The sequence below is a fragment of the Nyctibius grandis genome, chromosome 4 (genome assembly GCF_013368605.1).
Source record: "Nyctibius grandis isolate bNycGra1 chromosome 4, bNycGra1.pri, whole genome shotgun sequence".
NCBI classification, from domain to species: Eukaryota; Metazoa; Chordata; class Aves; order Nyctibiiformes; family Nyctibiidae; genus Nyctibius; species Nyctibius grandis.
This window is the reverse complement of record NC_090661.1, coordinates 101,826,056-101,846,059: the sequence shown is the minus strand read 5'-3', so window position 1 is coordinate 101,846,059 and position 20,004 is coordinate 101,826,056. Positions and strand designations below refer to the sequence as shown.

At 39.1% G+C, this 20,004-nt stretch overlaps 1 protein-coding gene across 1 annotated transcript in view; it reads left to right on the top strand.

The window, feature by feature from the left end:
* Positions 1 to 20,004, top strand: part of UROS (uroporphyrinogen III synthase) — a 20,280-nt gene extending 276 nt beyond the window's left edge. The window contains exons 2-10 of the mRNA XM_068400112.1: positions 5,560 to 5,649; positions 6,399 to 6,482; positions 7,842 to 7,938; positions 9,706 to 9,780; positions 10,965 to 11,039; positions 15,927 to 16,010; positions 16,506 to 16,591; positions 18,541 to 18,639; positions 19,274 to 20,004. Coding sequence (XP_068256213.1) covers positions 5,587 to 5,649; positions 6,399 to 6,482; positions 7,842 to 7,938; positions 9,706 to 9,780; positions 10,965 to 11,039; positions 15,927 to 16,010; positions 16,506 to 16,591; positions 18,541 to 18,639; positions 19,274 to 19,420 — 810 coding nt within the window. The 5' untranslated portion in view covers positions 5,560 to 5,586 and the 3' untranslated portion in view covers positions 19,421 to 20,004. The remainder of the gene's footprint in view (positions 1 to 5,559; positions 5,650 to 6,398; positions 6,483 to 7,841; positions 7,939 to 9,705; positions 9,781 to 10,964; positions 11,040 to 15,926; positions 16,011 to 16,505; positions 16,592 to 18,540; positions 18,640 to 19,273) is intronic.

The following is a 20,004-nucleotide window of genomic DNA, read 5'->3' as shown; positions in this document are numbered from 1 at the left end:
CGCTTCTAAAAAACCCGGGATCCTTCTTTGTGCTGCTGCTGTCACCTGCTTGAAAAGAAACAAGAGTATTCTGGGAACGTCATGGGGACACTGCCGGGACTCAAAACACGCTTAAAAACGATACATGGAAGTGTAGGTGCGTGTTAATTGTTGCCGCGCCCGGCCCTGCTGAAGTATCGTTTGTGTAAAGGCAAGCGACATAATTGTCCTGTGCAAAACATATTCTCACCTCGCTTCGACCTCACCCGCTCTGTTCCTGGCCTGTTTCTGCTGAACCTGTCAGTTACAGTGTTGTAAAGAAGGTCTAACAGAGGGTGAAATACAGTGATGGAGCCTGGAAGTCTGTCCTGAGCATCTATGACATTAGTCAAATTACTGAGAGCCAAATTAAAAAAGGAATCAATTGCTTAAATTAAAGTAAAAAATTAATTCCCAGACTAGTTATAGATAATTCCAGGCAAAGGAACAGAAAAGGCGGTGAGGTTGAATACGGTAAACACAATGTAAATGTGGTCTTCATAAAAAATATCGATCAGGAAAATGTGTTGAAAAATCATAAGCACTAAAAGTATAGAAGTGACCATTAATGTTTGAGCCTCATTCATGCGGACCATGTTCCAGTTAAGTCCTAAGTGTAGTTAATGAAGAAAGGTAGGTGTTAACGAGGTCATTTGAAGAAGAAGGTTGGGCATTTGCTGTTGCCAGACAGAAGAAATGCAAAGCACAGGGCCTGGTCCCTTTAAAGTATCAAACATGTCTGTGTATTTATTTTTTTTATTATTTTCTGAGAGCTGTGTCTGCCCTAAGAGCGCTTAGGTCATTGCCAAAATATGAATACTGATACACAGGGAAGGAATTCAGTGCGGAAAAAGATGTATTTGGCAAAGCCCTTTAGTGCTGCAGTAGAACTGCCTCTGTGGGATGCAATCTGTATCTATATACAGTTTTCTATTTCATTTTTGCAACTATGTCAGTGAAAAAAGACAGTAGTTACTAACATTGCTTTTGGTGAAAATCCACGATGTAGTAGAAGGGTCTGAGTCCTTTGCTGCTCCACTCGATTGCCATGTCAAAGAACCAGTTTTGTTGTTGAGTTTTGTGACACAGACACCCAAATATTTTTCAATTATTCTCAAATCTTTTGTTGCTGTTGTTGTTACTTGATGATACATGTGTTACATTATCTGTGAATTTGGTAGATTTCTGAACCATACTTCATCTCAGCCTTGCAGGTAGGCTTTTTTCCTTCTCTGGTTATTAAAACCATCTAACCATAGTAAAAGAATATTGGTAAGAAATGCATAACATCAAAAATCCTAGCCCAGGGATTTTTAGAGGATTTTTAAAAATAATATCTCAATAGTGTCTTACAATTCATCTCCATTTATGTTTATGATGGAACAGACAATTCCCTGTGCACTTGGCAATCAAACCTTATTGTGTGACCCATGCAGTTGCTAAAAATCAGAATAGTATTAGAAAAGTTTAATATATTTTGCAGCTCTCAGTGTCACTTAGCAGCAAGAAACAAAAGGACCCATTTATTTCTTTTTACAAGCTGTCTTCTGTATTAGTTTGCAATTAGTTTGGAGACAGCTTTTGAAATGAAAGTTGAGTGACCCACAGAGGTGTTCTTTCTGTACAATGTTTTATATAAGAAATCCACAAAGGATTTTTTAATATGAGAGAGTATTGCTCATTTTTACTGTACTAATATCAGGGATACACATTGTAATCAGCTTTATATTTTAATTGAAGGCACAGGGATGTTGACTTTTACTGTGTTGATGCTGTGAATGGGAAGCGTTTCAATTATGTCTGTAAGCATAATATTTTGAATATGCAATGTGACCTAAAATTACCCTTCTTTTAAATTAAGTAAGGTGGACTTAATATTAAGTAATGTGGACTCAGAGAAATAGCACCAAGCTGGTTTTAGCCTTCAGTCATGATGTCGCACCTCAGACGCTCCAGTCGCTCTTGTAGTTTGTTATCAGCTAATTGGATGGTTCCCAAACCTCAGACTAATACAAGTTTTTCTTCATCTTTGTGTCTGTGTGCTCAAGCCAGAAAATCTGTTGTCCTCTTATTAGCTGTTTGCAAGCCTAATGGCTTTTAAATGGTATTTTTTTCCCATTTGAAGAGCAATCTTTGCAGGGTTGTTATTGGTGCTCAGGCAAAGAAAGTGCTTGTTCAGTGAGCCAAAAGTGGGTGGCCAGCAGCATCCAGTAAACCCAGACTTGGGAGTGGAAAACTTATTAAGGTTATTCATACACATTCTCTTTTCCAGGTACAGACTGAGCACTGCTGGACTCTTAAGTCCATTCATTGTTCTAAATAGAAACTTTTTATGGTTATTTAGAAGTTTGTGTGTACCTCTATTAAATATATAAGATACAATTTATAGATAAAATATATGAGATACAATACAAAGATATATTTTAGCTAAGTACTTCCCTCAGAATACATCAAAAATTACCAAAGATGCTGCATGTCCTATTTATGTGCTTTCTCTTACTGCTCTTTGATTCAATGGGGATGTTTGTCAGGGTTCTTGACTCTATGTGTGTTTAGCAGAAAGTTAGCTGATTGGAAAACTATTTCAGTCATTTGTAGGGCACTGCTTAGTAACACCTCAGAGACACAAGTAAACCAGTAAAAGGACTGTATTTCTCTTACCATTCCCAGTGCAGTGGGACCCTCGCATCATTGCAGCAAGTCATAAAAACTTCTCTGGGTGTCTTTTCCCGACAAAAAGAATCCGTCATGGAGTTTAACTTCTTCACCCCTTGAATGCATATTGGCATATGTTTGGTTTGAAAATGTGCTCCTGTGTGCTTGTCCCTCTTTGGGGTCCTGTCTGCCTTCTCTCCTGCCTGCCTGTTAAGACGGCGTTTTGCCCCGATTCACAGTGATGTGGTGGTATTGTACACTTGCTAGGAACGTGAGTCTGGGTGGGTTGCACCCATAGTGTTGGGTGTGATGACCTGGCATTTGGAAACGGGTGTATTCCACCAGTTGTGATGTGGTCACACCTGTCACCAAATCCGTGCAAACCTGTCTGAACTGTGTAGAAAGAACAGGTTTATGGCTGTGGAAGAGGAGACTAATTTTTTCAGCAGTAAAACCTAAAGCAGTCAGAGGGTAGTTGCAGATGAAAACACATGTTATTCGTGAATGCACAAACTTACAGATTCCCTAGGTCAAGTTTGTGTTCTGCTGGACACTTGCAGCCCCTTTTTGGAGTCGATAAACAAGCTGCCTTCTAGCAGGATTGAAAATAAGCCAGTGGCTTCTAGGAGGGCCAGGGCTGTGCAGTCGTGCATCGGGGCCAGCCAACATGGATTCATGAAAAGCAGGTCCTGCTTGACCAACCTGATCTCCTTCTATAACGAAGTGACCTGCTTAGTAGATGAGGGCAGGGCTGTGGATGTAGTCTATCTAGACTAATTAATCGTCCCTCTGTACTCGGCACTGGTGAGGCCGCACCTTGAATCCTGTGTCCAGTTCTGGGCCCCGCACTTCAAGAAAGATGTTGAGGTGTTGGAGTGAGTCCAGTGGAGGGCGACCAAGCTGGTGAAGGGTCTGGAGGGTCTGACCTACGAGGAACGGCTGAGGGAGCTGAGGTTGTTTAGCCTGGAGAAGAGGAGGCTCAGAGGTGACCTTATTGCAGTCTACAACTACCTGAAGGGAGGTTGTAGCGGAGTGGGAGTCGGCCTCTTCTCCCGGGCAACTAGCGATAGGACAAGAGAACACAGCCTCAAGCTTGGCCAGGGGAGGTTCAGGTTGGACATTAGGAAGCATTTCTTCTCAGCAAGGGTCATTAGCCATTGGAAGGGGCTGCCCAGGGAGGTGGTGGAGTCACCATCTCTGGAGGTGTTTAAGGAAAGCCTGGCCATGGCACTTAGTGCCATGGTCTAGTTGACATGGTGGTGTCAGGGCAATGGTTGGACTCGATGATCCCAGAGGTCTCTTCCAACCTGATTGATTCTGTGATTCTGTGATTCTGTTGTTTTTTTAAAGTGAAGACTGTTCCAGTGTTAAAGTGACTGAGGAAAGTCACTGAGCCCTACCTCCCTCAAGCTACTGGCAACTGGACACTCAAAAGTATTTGGGAGTCTAACTCCTGAAAGCTCTGGATGGGATCTACTTTGGCGTTTGCTCTAGTTTGAAATCAGCGAGAATTACACTGTTAGAGAATATGGCCCTCGACAAAGTCCTTGCTGCTGCTTCTGCGCACGTTTTTAGTCTTTCCCTTTGACTTCGCTGGCCTTGGCAGTTCAGACCTGCAAAGCCCTACCAGTTCCCATTGTGTCCATTTTGAGTGCTGGAAGTCTCGTGGAAATGAGCTCTTCCATGTCTAATGGCAAGGCGTTCAGAATCAAACACCACAATTATGACACCAGATTAAAAAAATGAAGTTTAAAATCTCCCAAATTAACACAGTATCACAGTTGGATATTGAGTTCCTGGGGGCGATGCTTTGGGTGCCCTTTTCACCACCTGCATTTTGCAGTGCTTCTGCCTATAGAAGAATGTGTGACAGTGAGCTCTGGTTCCTCGTACCAGATCCTGGTTTGTCCATTGTTGTCTAAAGCTGCCTTTTCTCTTTTCATTTTTGTCTGAACAGGTTTTTTGGTTTTGATGAAGTTTTGAGGATTTCAATGCATGTCAGACAAATGAATAAAATCTAAGATGTTCTGTACATTTGAGTATTCATAATTATTCATTTTAAAAATAATTTGCTAGTATGTAATCTATCAGGAAAGTAACACGTAGATAATTAAGGTAAATGTGCAGTTAGAGAATGGATTTCTGTTTGTTTGTGTCATTGCATTAGTTTACGTTGCTGCTTGGTATGTTTGCTTACGTGGTGTAACAGGCTTTGAATTCAGCACCAAAGTCAACTTTTAAGGAACTGAGAACTATCATCTTTCCATTTTAATGGCCAAATATTATTTTTTCAGTCTTGCCTTGTTTACTATAAATATATCAAAGAAGGCATCTGAATATTATATATATTATATTCAGATGTACAAATGTGTGTATATATACACACTTACGTTTGTATTTTTTAAAAATACAAACCCTGCCCCACACATGCTTTCCCCCATGAACAGGGTGAGACCCCAAATACATTGAATTACATCACTTGATAGGTAAGCCCTTACGTGCTCATTATGATGAGCATAGGGTGGAAACTAGCGTGGAAATGAAAAGAATAGAGTAAGTTTTTATACGTAGAAGCTTATTAGGTTGCTGAACATGACTGCATTGTAGGGGTTGTTACTTCTTTTGTAAAATATTCTCCTTTAAAAGTACTCTCCTTGATGACTGCAGTTATAGTTTCTCCCTTAAGCTATTATCTAAAGACAGCATGTTATTTGTTGGTCTTATCAGGGTGGATATTCATGCACAGAGAACGTTAACTGCTTACTCATTGTAGAGAGCAGTACAACTGTTAGCAACCCAGTTTCTTTGAAGCTGAGCTATTCAAGTCACTGTTCAGTACAAAGTCCTCTAGATCTAATTTAGATAAATTCCTTTATTGTATTTCAGAGTTCTTTTGCAGTTATTTGGTAAACAATGAAGGTTCTGTTGCTGAAGGATCCCAAAGACAAAGATTCAGGACCAGATCTGTACGTTAAAGTGAGTAAACTTTAAAAAAGTAAACAATTGTGTCACTTCACTATTAAATAATAGTATCATGCGTTCAGCACGATAGATGAATTTAACTTCAAGTGAAAAACGTGCTTAATGAAAGTTAGGAGTGCATGTCTGAAATTATGATTTTTCTAAGAAAAATAATCAAAATTAGGAGTGCATGTCTGAAATTATGCTAAGAAAAAAGTATGCTAGAAAATTTGCCGTTACTAAAAAAAATATTTTAGTTATGGGGCATTCATACTGAATTCACCATTAAAGCTCTCAGCAAAGTACTGCCATTAAAACAATTTCATTTTAATTAATTAATGTTGATTATGTTCATATGGGTAGAATTAAGATTACAAAAAATGTTAGTAGTCTGATTGGGAATGTAACGTGAAGAAGAGGTTAAAGTTCTATTGACTTTAAAGAATTATGGACATGTACAAGAATATTTGCAGGACTAGGTGATCGTTTGTCACTTAGGGACCTCAGGGTTACGTGCTGGTGTATACTCTAACTATTCAGTAGCTATGTAGGAGGCCTCAGTTCCACAGCTGTTTGTTTGGTATTATGTTGTAATACTAAATAACTAACAAAACTGAACTAAGATTCACTAGTAAAAGCAAATAAGATGCATTTGTATTTTACTTTAGTAAAAATAAATATTTGTGCTGACTTAGTCAAGTCTTTGAAAAAGAAAACACTACTGTTTGAAATCTGTTTCAAGAGCTGTAAACTTTTTTTGGTAGGAATTAGAATTCTATGGATTTGAAGCGACTTCGATTCCAGTTTTGTCATTTGAATTCGTATCTCTTGAAAGCTTATTTGAAAAGGTAAGTTTTAAGTTATTTCCGTTTGCTTCTATTTCAACAGAATTTAGGCCATGGTTGCCAAGATGTCATGTCTTACCTTGATTTAATAATGCCCTTTGTTGTACCTCTTTTTATATGTCCACAAACACAGTGGTGTACAGTACCATACTGCATACAACACAATACAGTATTGTGGACGCTCAGAGGTGACCTTATTGCAGTCTACAACTACCTGAAGGGAGGTTGTAGTGAAGTGGGAGTCGGCCTCTTCTCCCAGGCAACTAGCGATAGGACAAGAGGACACAGCCTCAAGCTTCGCCAGGGGAGGTTCAGGTTGGACATTAGGAAGCATTTCTTCTCAGCAAGGGTCATTAGACATTGGAAGGGGCTGCCCAGGGAGGTGGTGGAGTCACCATCTCTGGAGGGGTTTAAGAAAAGCCTGGACATGGCACTTAGTGCCATGGTCTAGTTGACAGGGTGGTGTCAGGGCAATGGTTGGACTCGATGATCCCAGAGGTCTCTTCCAACCTGATTGATTTTGTCATTCTGTATCCAACATCAGGTAGGTTGCCCGTACTTGTCAAAGAGTGAAGTTGGTCAGACAGAGTTCACATTGAGGTTGAGGGACGGTAGACAATCGCAGGTATTGTGGCATTTTCTCACAACAAGAAATTAGAAGTCTGCAGTGACAGCTAAAGGTTAGCTAAGGTTCACCCTTACTGTACTGAAATTGTGTACTGCGTCTCCTAGTTACATGGAATAAAATTGCACAATCGATGGTCTCTTTCTACTCTTTCTTCAATGTATGTATTTAATTTTAAAATGTTGAAACGGTTTTCTGAGGGAGGTTCCCTTTACTGACACTCTCCAACAGCACTGAACTTTGTTAGGTGTTTGAATGTATCATGATCTGCTTTTACAAGTGATCCAAGAACACTTGTCCTTTTTTTGTGCTGATCTTTGAGAGCCCCTTAATAATCTTCACTGTTCTTTGAGGGGCAGGGGGCAAGGAGCTGTCTGGGTAGTACCCTCTGTGTTACTACTTGGAATAACAGTTCATTTGTCTTGTGTGAATTTGTAAGTACCTCCTATGTCGTTCGCCCATCCTTCCAGCTCATTTCAGTGACAGGAATCCTTGTCTGTTCCTACAGATTCTCAGAATTAATATAATCTGTGCAAGTTTCATTCTGAATTTGAGATTTGTTATACATTTCTTGTATAAACACTCTGGCTGCTGATAGTAACGAAGTATTTGCCCATTTCAGTCATTTATTGGAGCTGTTCTCTTCTTCACAAGATTATAAAGAATTGATCAACTGAATTTTTAAATTTATTTACTCTTTTTTTTATTTGCTTCTTAAATTTACTGTTTATAAGTAGCTCTCTCATCCAGAAAGTTATGGAGGCCTAGTTTTTACCAGTCCAAGAGCATTAGAAGCCATCAAGATATGTTTAAAAGAGAATAGTAAAAATGAAGGTAAGTGCATATTTATATTCCTTGGTCTTTCTGTTTCAGTATTTGGTGAAGTTTGTCATTTTATTTCACCCCCCAGTAGGTGTTTGGAGCGTGCCTTTTTTAAAAAAGCTGTATCTCGTAGTTCTTTTGGCATCATGAAGGCCTTGTGCTAAATTGAGCTTTTAAGGGTTGGGTTTTCCTAACTTAACACTGTTCTTAAAAATAAGAGAGCTTTTGGTGCAAATTGCTAATTAGTGTGGGCTTTTTCAGTTGTGGTTATCTCATGCATAAGGAGTATTTTGCTGCAGTGCCTAGTTTTGCTAACTACTTTTCACCCTTAAAGAGAGGAGCATGTTATAGAAACTGGCCACTGCTACTTCTCTGCTTATATAATTCATATGAAGTCTTGCAGAAAAAGAGATTTCTCTGTCTTGAATATGAAATTTCTCAAGTGAATTAAGCATTAGCTAAAAAGCAGTGAAGAAATGGTGATACGTAAAAGCCAACAGATTAGTTGCAAGAATCCTGCAGAGTGCTAAATAGAAATTACCATACCAATGATCTATCAGATCCTTGTAAACTCTTCTGAATTCTTAGGCTAAGTGATAACTTCTGGCTTCGAGTTTCTGTGTGCACTTAAATTGTATCATTAGTTTATCTACTCCATATTTAGGCTGTAGTCGTACTAATCAATGTACAGTGAGTAAGGTTACACTCTTGCATAAGCAGTAAGCACTGTCAGGGTTTTTTAGCATTTTCAGCAGCAGAGGGCTATATTTTAGGATTTTTGGTCATAGGTAATCTCTTATCTAGAGTTCATCCCTAATCTTGATGAGGAATTTTGGAAGCTGCTGAAATACATATTTTAATCAATAAAATGAGTCTTTGGTTTCCATTTGAGTTCCTTTCAAAGGTAATAAATCCTTTTTCCTTCTTTAGAATAGTTTCCTCTGATTTTTTTTTTTAAGTGTTGTAGTTTCTATTTCTAATTTCTTTTTCCCTAAGAATACTAGAAAGGAACTCAGCGTCCCATGCTGTACTGTTTTAAGACAAGATAATAAAGACTTATCATATCTATTTTTCACCCATTAGGATTTCAGGGATAGGGATCAGGTAGCTGGATCCAAGAAGTGTAATCTATAACAAACTTACTGCCTGAAGGAGGAAAAACGTTTGCTAGTAATTTTGTTTTAGTCTCTGGTACACTTTATTTCTGAGCTGATAAGTTGTTTTTGGTGTGTATTTAAAATATAATCAGTTTCTATATTTTTCTTGTATACGAAAGAGTTGTGTTAAAGAACACTGTAGTGCATGGATATAGATTTTTACCCGTTTATTTGTTGTCCTAGAAGATTATTTTTGTTTTTTGCCTAAACCCTCAGTTTTAAACCATCAGTTTGTATGTCTAAGTCTCCCTTTGTACTATGAGCAGGTTTTTCCTATGGGTTTTGATGCTTTTTTAAAATTCTTAATGACAAAACAGAAATGAACATTGCAAATTGCATGTGATTTGGCATAGGGCAAGTGTGCATTAAAAATGCTACTTAACAAAAGCAGCTAACAACTGTTTACTCAAATTAGGCTTTTAAAAATATGTTTTAGACTGCTATTTACACAATGAAAAAATACATTAAAAATTCATTCTGTACATCCAGATTTGCTGAAATAAATAGTGGAGTATTAGTTATTATTATTTTGCTGTATTTGTAGATTAAACAGAAGTCCAAATACTCATTTAGCATTCATATTTTGTTGCCACGTGTTTAAATTTAATTTAATGTTTTTCAGCCTGGTCAAAATCTCTTAAACAAAGATGGAATACCAAACCAGCATACGTGGTAGGAAAAGCTACAGCTTCTCTAGGTAAGCTGGGGTTTAAAAGAAGAAATCTTAGATAAATCTGTCTTGTAAGTACAGTTTTTGGAATATTAGCTGGTATTCAAGGGTGCTTAGAAAAAAATATGTAAGTTTTTTAAATGGATAATTTTGAAAACAAGTAGTTGTATCCAACTGTATATATTAGGACTAGACGTGCTAACTTCATCTAAGGATCTAGCTTCTGTTTTTCATTACTTTTATTGTAATGTGATGGTAACTACTTTAAACATTTTGTCAGAAAAGACAAACCCCTTTTTGTTCTTAATTTACGTGTGGTTTTTTTCATTCACTTTGGAAATGAAATTGGATGATTATAGCATGATTGTCTGAGATTGTACGAAGTGTGATGCACTGGCCCTTCATTCCCTCAGTGTTCCCTTGAGGCATTTGCCAAACAGAAGTCAGCAGTGTACGTCTCTGACTTCAGTGGGTCAGCTGCTTTATTTGTCCTGACACTGCTTTCAATCTGATGCAATACATATTTTATGTGCATAACGAAAATGCAACATAGATTTTAATTTATGAGAGCCTTATTGCAAAATTGCAAATTCCACTGAACCACACAGGAAATATTACGAAGAGTAGCATTTGAAAATTTTGAGAGTCTTGATGTTTTTCTGCTTCTACTCCAAAAATAATTCGGATTAGTACTGGCTACCTCTATGAAAAGCATATTTTTTCAGGTAACAACACTGGATCACCAACCGGTGACACCTGACAAGCACCTTGAATCAATGAAGTCCCAGATTAGTTAACTGCTCAGGGATTCATCGTATCCCTACTTAATTGCAGTGTTAGACTCTCAGATTTCAAGGAACAGTGATACGCTCATGGGGCAGCTGGCTGCAGCCAAGCCATGCCAGGAACTGCAGCCCATGCAGCGTGGTCAGACAGTGCTTTCTGTTTCACTGCTTCAGGTATGAGAGTTTAAAAACTCTCCAAAACAGCTCATCAATCCCCAGAATTCTTCATTTGTACTTTTTCCATGTATGTCTTCCTAGAGCCAAAATTGAATTTTTCATAGCATGTTACTCTAATTTTTTTGCTTTTCAAAGAAGTATTTGTGTGCTTGGATCAAGTTGTCTCTCCCTTTTCAACCCATGTTTCTGTGACAGTAAATCTGAATTGTTCTCATTGATTTCCATGTTTTTTGCTACTTTTGGTTATAGTGGAAGAAATTGGCCTTACTCCACAAGGAGAAAAGTCTGGAAATGCTGAAAAATTAGCTGAATATATTTGCTCAAGTAAGTATCTAAAAATCTTCTACTTAAATTAAGCTAATGTACCTCCCATTGTTTCAGAATTTCCTATAAATAAAATCAAGTGCACACTGAAGCAGGGAAGTACATACCATATATATCTCTTATATGTAGAACCCGTGAATTCAGCTTCCAGGAATGTGGGGGATATCTCTAAAATACAATTAAAAATACTTCGAAATACCTATACAAAATATTAATTTACCTGAAATCTTAGACTCTGTAATTAATTAATAATACTATATGACCCAGTAGACAAAGGGTTTTTTTTACTAAACGATCAGAGCTGTAATGATTGGAAATTGCTGCTTAATCATAAGATTTAAATAATCATGACTGTAGCTGTGCTGATCCTCTGTGAGCTTCAGGTGACCTGACTTCCCTTGCTTCAAACCAGTGGATGCTGGGGGTTTTTCACCATGCCATAGCTCAAAGCAGATAAGGGGGACTCCTTTCCTCAGAATGAACACGTGGTTTCAGAGGAATCTATTTTTCAGCACTGAAGGAGAGTAGTTTTGAAGAAGTTGCAGAAAGAGTTAATTAAAATGATGGTTTATGTTTTGTTTAACCATTTTGTTATGGTTAAAGCTGTAATGGTGGTCTGTTTGCTGTTTCTAAATGTATTATCAGATTGTTGGGTAATTTTAAAAGACTCGTTAGTCTGCTTCCTTCTTTCTTTTTTATAATAATTTGTTAAAATTTCTGATAGTAATAAGAAACATTGTTAGCCTTAGGGGCTGATTATTTTTTGAGTGGATGGGTCAGTACAAGCTGTGAAAAAAGGGGCTGCGTTTTTGTACAGCCTGGGTTATAGAACTTGGGTGAAAATGCCATAAGCAGGAGCTGCCAGCGCAATGAGTTCGACCTCAGAGCTTCTGACACACGTGGTGTTCCAGGGGATCCACGACTGAGGTGCATGCTGCCTTCAAAGTGTCTGTCCTCCGGCTGGGAGGAACAGTTACCAAAACAAGTCAGCAGAATTAGTCCCCAAGCTCTCTGAAACTCTGCTAAAATCATCTTCGTAGCAGAGGAAAATCACCTCTAAGGTTCAGTATCTCAGCAGCAACCTGTTAGCTGGCAGATCCTTCTTTGTACTTTTATAAGGCCTGGGGTGCATCCCTGCTCACGTGAGAAAGCAGGGAGCTGTATAGTGGAGCCTTGTAGTGAAATTGGAGGGTAGCTTTCGTTCTGATACAGAGCTGTGTTCTTTGCTGAAGGACTTTCTGCCCCAAATTTAAAAAGGGAAACAGAAAACTTCATCCAGAGGCTCATGCAGCATCCCCTAATTGAACAGAGAATGACCAATGCTTCGAAAAGCCACGTTCCTCAGCCAGTCTGCCTTTGGCTAACACGAGTCAGAGAAACAAATGACAATCAGTGCAATTATTCTAGTTGTGGGATAAATTATTGTATCTGCTGGTTTAAAAGCCCTGCTGCTGACCACACTTTATGAACTTGCTGAATAAGGTGCTAGGTGCTTCAGTAGTGGGAGTGACGTCAAGAACGCTGGCGTGTTATTTTTGGCTGTTAGGCATAACGTTAGAAGTGAAAGAGTGTTGAGTAGCAAAGTTTGTGTAGTAGCAGAGATTTACAGGTAGAAGAAGAATTGATTGGAGCTGGCTAGTATTTTTTATGGGCAGAGTGCTCTAATTCATTGGCAAACAACATATTTTAACTATATGGAATATTTCATGATAACAATGATAGTTGTCAACACAAGATTAAATAATAAATTCTGAAAACTAAAAATGAAATTTTCAACACAAAAATGCCATAAGTAACGAATAACCCATATCTGCTCTTCAACAGGTATTTTAAAACAAAGACAAAGATTTTTTTTAGTGCTAGGAAAACTAGTTTCAGTAATGAATTAATGTTTGCCAGTTTGCAGAAGGAGGGTTTTTTTTGAGAAGGAAGATGAGAAAAATACCTCTTGTGTTGAATGAATGTGCAAAAAAACTAGGATCAGGTCTAGAGAAAACCGTGTGTAATACCAGGGGTGGAAATTCCTCAATGGTGAGCCTGTGACTGGCACAGTTACTGCATCGTAACCTCTTCTTGGTTATTTTCTCAGTCCAGTGGAGGATCTTCCTGGCTCTTCCCCCTCCCTTGGGAGCTGCTCGGTTCACGGACGCTGTTCCTTGTGCCCGTGTTTGATCCCGTGGCTGTTTCCCCGCTTTGCCTGTGCCCTCCTGCAGTTGGGAGCTGGCAGTCACAGAGGGAGCCGGGCAGGGAGCAGCACTTTCTGGTGACAGCAGAGAAGTTCAGCCCGGAGCCAGCAGCAGGTTGTGGTAGCCACCCCTGGGGAAGAGAGATCCGAGTGTTTTACAGCCTTTTGCTGAGGGTGGTTTCATCCCTGAACACCAGCAGGCCAGTTAAATTAACACAATGCTGCAACACTGCCATTATCCTTGCAGAAATTACTGCCTTTGAATGCCCTTCAGTTTTGATAACCCACCAGGGAATTTCAGTCATCGGAGCCTGCCTGTTGTTGATACATATAATCATACCCATGATTTATTGGATTGTGCGTATTTATGCACTCTCAATTTATCAAGTGGTTTATAACAACCTCTGAAGTACAGATTAAATTACATCATGTTCCCTATTATGTATATATTTATTTTTGTTTATACATAAAGCGATAAGTAAATGAAAAGAATAGCTCTAAATTTTTTATATCATTACAATTGTCAGAATAGAAATAAAATCTGAAGCAATGATATTTCTTTTGTTATTTTCCTTTTGTGCTTTGGTACCCACTTCAGCTTAAGTGATTGGGAAAATAAGGGAATTTACTCCTTAGCTACCTGCCTAGCTTTACTCTCTTTTCAAGGCAAATATTTTTTACTTTTATTACAGTGTAAAACATTTGTGTTGGTTACAGAAGCAGGGATACCATTGGGGCCAACACTTGTTGGATTGGTCTGGCCTGCTAAGGAATTCTTCTGTGCTTTGTAGACACAAGTCAGAAAGGATTAGTGTTTCTTTACAGTTATCACATTGACATTTCAATTAACTGACATGAGGTGTAGGAGGCTTAATGCTGAAATATTTTGGGTTTATCTTATTATTTTAAAATCTCTTTTACATTCTGTCCCAAGTTCATTCTTCCTCCCTGTAATTTATTACAAGCATATCTGTGGCTTCTAATAAAACTTCAGCGTGCAATTAGGACAGTCCAGTACATCTGTGCTGACTCCTACCAGGGTCTTTCCATGTGATTTTTACCATGCTGTTCTTTTCTTTTTTTTTTTCCCCTGAGGCATGTCTGACACTTACTGTTATAAACCAAGAATCTACTTCCTGCACTTAAAAAAAAACATTTATTTTTCTAGTAGTCATCTCTTAAACACGTGTATTAACATATTTGAATTAGTAATACAATAATGTGTTTAGGAATTCCCATTTATTTGAAAGGTGAATGCAAAGTCGTGTAGAATTTCATCTTGAAATTTTCTCTGTATTTGTTATTTACAGAAAAGGCAAACTCTGTGCAAAAAAAAGTCTGCTTAAATTCCTAGCAAAAATCACATAATCACAGAATCAATCAGGTTGGAAGAGCCCTCTGGGATCATCGAGTCCAACCATTGCCCTGACACCACCATGGCAACTAGACCAGGGCACTAAGTGCCATGTCCAGGCTTTTCTTAAACCCCTCCAGAGATGGTGACTCCACCACCTCCCTGGGCAGCCCCTTCCAATGGCTAATGACCCTTGCTGAGAAGAAATGCTTCCTAATGTCCAACCTGAACCTCCCCTGGTGCAGCTTGAGGCTATGTCCTCTTGTCCTATCGCTAGTTGCCTGGAAGAAGATTCTTCCTCGATGAAAATGCTCTTTATCTTTTGCAAAGTATCAATATTCACTTTTATTAGATAAAATCTAGTAGTGAAAAACTTTCCAAAAGGATTAGTTTAAGCCCTAAACCCAGCCAATTATTGAGAATCCCCTACAGACGGTGCTGTTTCATTCTTCCCAAGCCAGGGGTTTGCATTCACAACGTGGTGGTTATTGTCAGGGTTGGCCCTTTCCTCCCTCCGGCGCGCAGGCGCACACGGAGTGCACGGGGACAGGGAGTGGCAGAGGTGTAACCCAAGAGCTGGTGACATGAATACTGTTACCTGGTGGTATTTTTTAAGCAGAATTTGTTTACTCCTCTGATAATGTATTAGAAACATACAAAACCTATGGAAACTGCATCCCAGGGGTATCATGTCCTGCATGAGTTAAGTTATAACCAGCCATGTATCAGAAAGGTCCGTCCAGGCTCTCCTTTCACATGTTGGCAATGTAACAATAATTAAGGTTGGAGGTCACTTCCATTTTAAAGGAGAAGAGCAAGTGAGGATATCCACTGGAAGTAGAATCATTTTTCCTTGGGGAAGTACGAAAATAAGACTTTCAGATAGATTGAAACTTTTCAGCAAAATATTTCTGTCTTCTTCTTTGTTTGCCTGAACATTCTTTCATCTCGAGAGAGCTGTCACGTATTGCGTGGGACTAAGATTTTAAATATAAAATTGAGGAAGGTGATTGTGTTTCTGAGGAGGAGGAGATAACTTGCACAGTACTTGTTTTGCTTTGTAGAATGGCAAGGGGAATAGAAATGCAGTTTATCTTTCATGAGATCTTTTTAGCCAATGTATTGGTATTATAGTTGTGGAATATTTTTTAATTTACATGCAAAGTAGCCTCTGTCCTCTGAATTGTGGATGCAGTTGCACTGCAAGTGTTTTTAGTTATCTTAGGGCTGTGATGAAGCATGCAGCATTTACTGCAGTGTTCAACATTTGATACCTTTAAAATGTATTAAATGTATCGTGTTTCATAAAGACAGAAGTTAATTAAAGTTCTTGTTTGTGTGTTTACAGGAGAGAAACCTAATTCCTCAGCTCTTCTTTTTCCTTGTGGAGCCCTGAAGAGAGAAGTGCTTCCTACAGTACTCAGAGAAAAAGGTTGAACTGTCCTTAGAGCCTCATTTTAATTAGTCAGTTATGAGAAAAGTTGTTTCTAAAGCTTGTGAACCAGATTTGGATCAGTAAAAATGGAATTTGCTGTTATGTTGGCTAGAAGTTAGAGGATGGGAGTAAAAGCTGTGAGGTTGGATTGCTGCCCACAGCTCTGGGACTGAGTGGTGGCGTGACGTGAGCCGGGTTATTTGCCTTGTTCTTCACGTGTGTTCTCTTCTCTGAGGCAGAAGGTCACTTACTCACAGAAACGTTGCAAGACTTGCCAGTTTTCCAGTGTGCTTCGAGGTCCTACGATTACAGATGCTTTAGTATACCTTGCAACTCTAGAAATACCTACAAATCCTTCACAGAATTTTTTTCTGTATCTTTTTAGCGTAAAATAGTACGCTTAAGTGCAATTAGTATGTTGAAGAATGTTTTACTGAAATAATAGAAATTAATGAAACCCTGCTTAATTATGAATGTATATCCTGATTCCAGGTGTACCTCTGGAAAGCCTTACTGTTTATCAAACAACCCAACACGCGGACCTGCAAGAATCTTTGAGCAGTTACTTCTCACAACAGGTATTGGATGCTGATGTCATGTGAGGATTTTCGAGGTCCGTGCTAACACCTAGCAGAATAGGCTCCTTTTTTTCAGCTGTCTGTAAGTGATACTTGTGGTGATACAAGAATATCCTGCATAGGCTTCTTGGTTTTGTTTCCCTCTTGACTACCAAGAAAAGCCTTTAGCAAAAGTTTCAGACAGGGAGTGAGTCCCTCAGTTACTTGTTATGGCAATTGGAAACAAGCCTAAGACGCAGTGCCTCCATTTGAAGAAGAAAACAAAACCTTTCACATCTTGTCTGACTTTCAATATACATGTGTGCTTCAGAATTTCTGGAAGATAACTGCATATATAATTATATACTCAGCTTATTCCTTTGAGCTGGACAAGACTGCTTTTTAAGTAATACCGTGTCAGAAGTTACATTTAGTGAGGATATTTATTGAACAGCTTTATTATTAATTTTTATTAGTGTAATTGAACTATCACTGGACATCTTTGCTGTATATTACAAATCAGAATCCAGTAGTAATCTGTGCTACATAGTTTCGATGTTCCTTCTCCGATTATCCAATCTATGAAGGCATTAATGATCTCATTTTAAGTGTTAGAATTCCAAGTGATGTGCTGTCGACAAGTGTATTGAGATATATTTGCTAGAATTATTAATGTTTTTCTCTTTTTAAAACCATCTGGTAAGTGTCACTAAGCGAGGATTGGTGCATAGTGAAAGATTTGAAGGTACTAATAATTGCTTTTATTTTTTCAAGATTGGCTTTCTGAATTTTCCATTTGTAGGAGCCTACATGATATCTAGGATTAATTTTATTCAAAATACAGCCTTTCCTTTTTACAGAAACTTGGCCTGCTTGAGCATGTTCCACCTCATTTTAAAATCTGTACATTAATTTCTTGTTAAATTACATATTGATTTTAAAGAGGTCCTAACAGGTTATGGCGTGGGCAGTCTGATACATTGTAGTATCCTGGTGTTTCTATGTGAGTATTGCAGTGCTGAGCTCCACAGTAATTAGTTTAGAGCAGATACAAAACTGAGTCAATAGCACATTTGGTAACTTTTTATGGAACTCTCAGCTTGCTGCAATCAGATGTTTGTGTCAGTGTAAAGCCATTAAAACATGTTTCTCACCCACTTTTTAGCTGTTCTTAACTGATGATGTCGTGGTTATGTTTAGCACACGGAGAGCTGACAAGAAATGACAAGCATTTAGCACTTTGTGAGACAACGAACAGCACTGTGTTAAACTGTCACTGTGGCCTCCGTGAGCTGAGGCCAGCCTCCAAGTCATGCACTATAAACCAACAGCAGATGCAGGCTGAGTGGAACTAGCATATCTTGTCAGACAGCAAATCATGATAGAGGCAACATGTGCTTTGAGTCTGCAGCTCGAGAGCTTGGAACCTTCGCTGCAGACAGAATTCTGCAGGGTTCTCTCTTGGCTGCAGATGGTTTCTGCTGCTATCTTAAGGCAGGCTTATTCTGAGAGAGAAAGCCCTGCCAGAGGTCTGCAGTTTTAAGGCATCACCTCATCTTTGCCAGAGCGTCTCAGGGCGGGCAGAACTTAGGGTAAACCACAGAGGCTGGGAAACACAGGATGTGCGCAGAACTGAGACAGGTGGGAATGGGTTTAGGGAAATAACTTGCTGAGTTTTCTTGCTCAAACGAGTACAGCTCCACACCACTTTCAGTACACATCACCAGCTGCTTGTGTGACGGAGTATTTGGTTAAAGTCACACCTGCATTTCAGCATTCTGCAGTATAACGGGGGTTTGGCAGGCTGCTTGCACCCCCAGAAACCCTGTCTGTTGGCTTAACCGCTGCTTCTCATCAATAGAAACACTTCACCTCCCTAGAGAGGCAGTGGAAGGGGTTTACGTGCAAGTGTACTGCTGCACTGCTGAGGAGTGAGTGGCCTGTGCCAACCTCTGGTTACTTTTACTCAGGGAGTTCCAGCAAGCATTGTGTTCTTCAGTCCATCTGGTGTCAGATTTTGTCTCCAGCACATTCAGAAGCTTTCCGGGGATTCTATCAACCAGATCAAGGTATCTTTTCTGTAAAAGGGGTGAAATACAATAGGGAGTAAGTTTAGGGTGGGCGAAAGAGAGGAAAGCTGCTTACACTCATTACAAACCTTCATTTTCTCATTTGTGTTTGTCTCTGAAAAAACAGGTTATAGCAAACACATAGATAGCAAATACAAATGTTATTTTATTATATTATAATATATTAAAAAGGCTGAGAGCCTTTTTTTAAAAAAGGAAGAAGTAATTGTTTTCACCTAGAGTTTTTTTCCCCAGCTAACTTACTCAGTCCCCATGGAGTATAGGCTTTATTTTCTCTTAGTAATGTGAAGGTGTGAGTAGCTGTTGCTTGAATCAGCAATTACAGGCTGAGGCATAATAAAATCTCTCTCACTTTTTCTGTTTTGTGGGACTAAGAGCTTTAAATATTTGTAACGACAAGATAAATAATCATCTTTCCTAAGTAATTTCTTAGTAGCTCAATTGATGGGTGGTTTTTAATACGGAAAATCTTCAACTTGAAACGGTTCAGTAAGCTCAGGCATGCAAGCTGACACAGTGTCAGCAAAGAAGGAAGGACATGTACCTAAGTAACTAGTTAAGAGCTGCCACCATGCCTGACTATGCTCTGTAACTGTGACCAACGTCATTGCAGTTTGCTGCCATCGGTCCCACGACTGCCGAAGCCCTGGAAGCGGCAGGAATCCCAGTGAGCTGCACTGCAGCGAGTCCAACTCCCCTGGACCTCGCCGCTGGGATCCAAAAAGTGCTTCATGTACAGAACTGCTGTTTATCTAAGTAAGAGCACAGCATGGGTGTGGTGTGAGAAGCTTGCCTCTAAAGAGCGAAGAAATCTAGGATGTGTCGAGCATTGTTTTCAAGCATCTAGCTCTTCCCCTTTCTCTCATGTGTGCAGTGTAAATATTTTATGTGGACATTCCTTGAAAACTAGTTGTGAGAGGCTGAGCTGCAGCAGAGTAGTATATCGAAATAAATGTGTCACCTCAGGTATCTCCTAGCACACAAGATAAGCTTTTCATTTCCCTCCGTAGCCAGTTTTATATGACATCATCATCTTCTGCAGAAGCAAAGCATACTTACAATGAAGCATTTTCTGTTGTAAAGCTTACTTGTTCCTTGTTCTGCTTGTCAAATGATGATTAAAATGATGATTGTAGATTCTCATTAAAATGATGATTGTAGATTCTCAACGGAATAGGACAATTCTTGCAGTGAAGTTGCACTGTGTGGAGCTCATAGCAGGTCAGCTATTGCCACTAAATATCCTTACAGTACAGGGTCTTAAAAAATAGGGTTTGGTTTCTATTGCTGTAATGAAAGAGGATTTACTAACAGAGAAATAAACTGGCTTATGATTGTTAATAA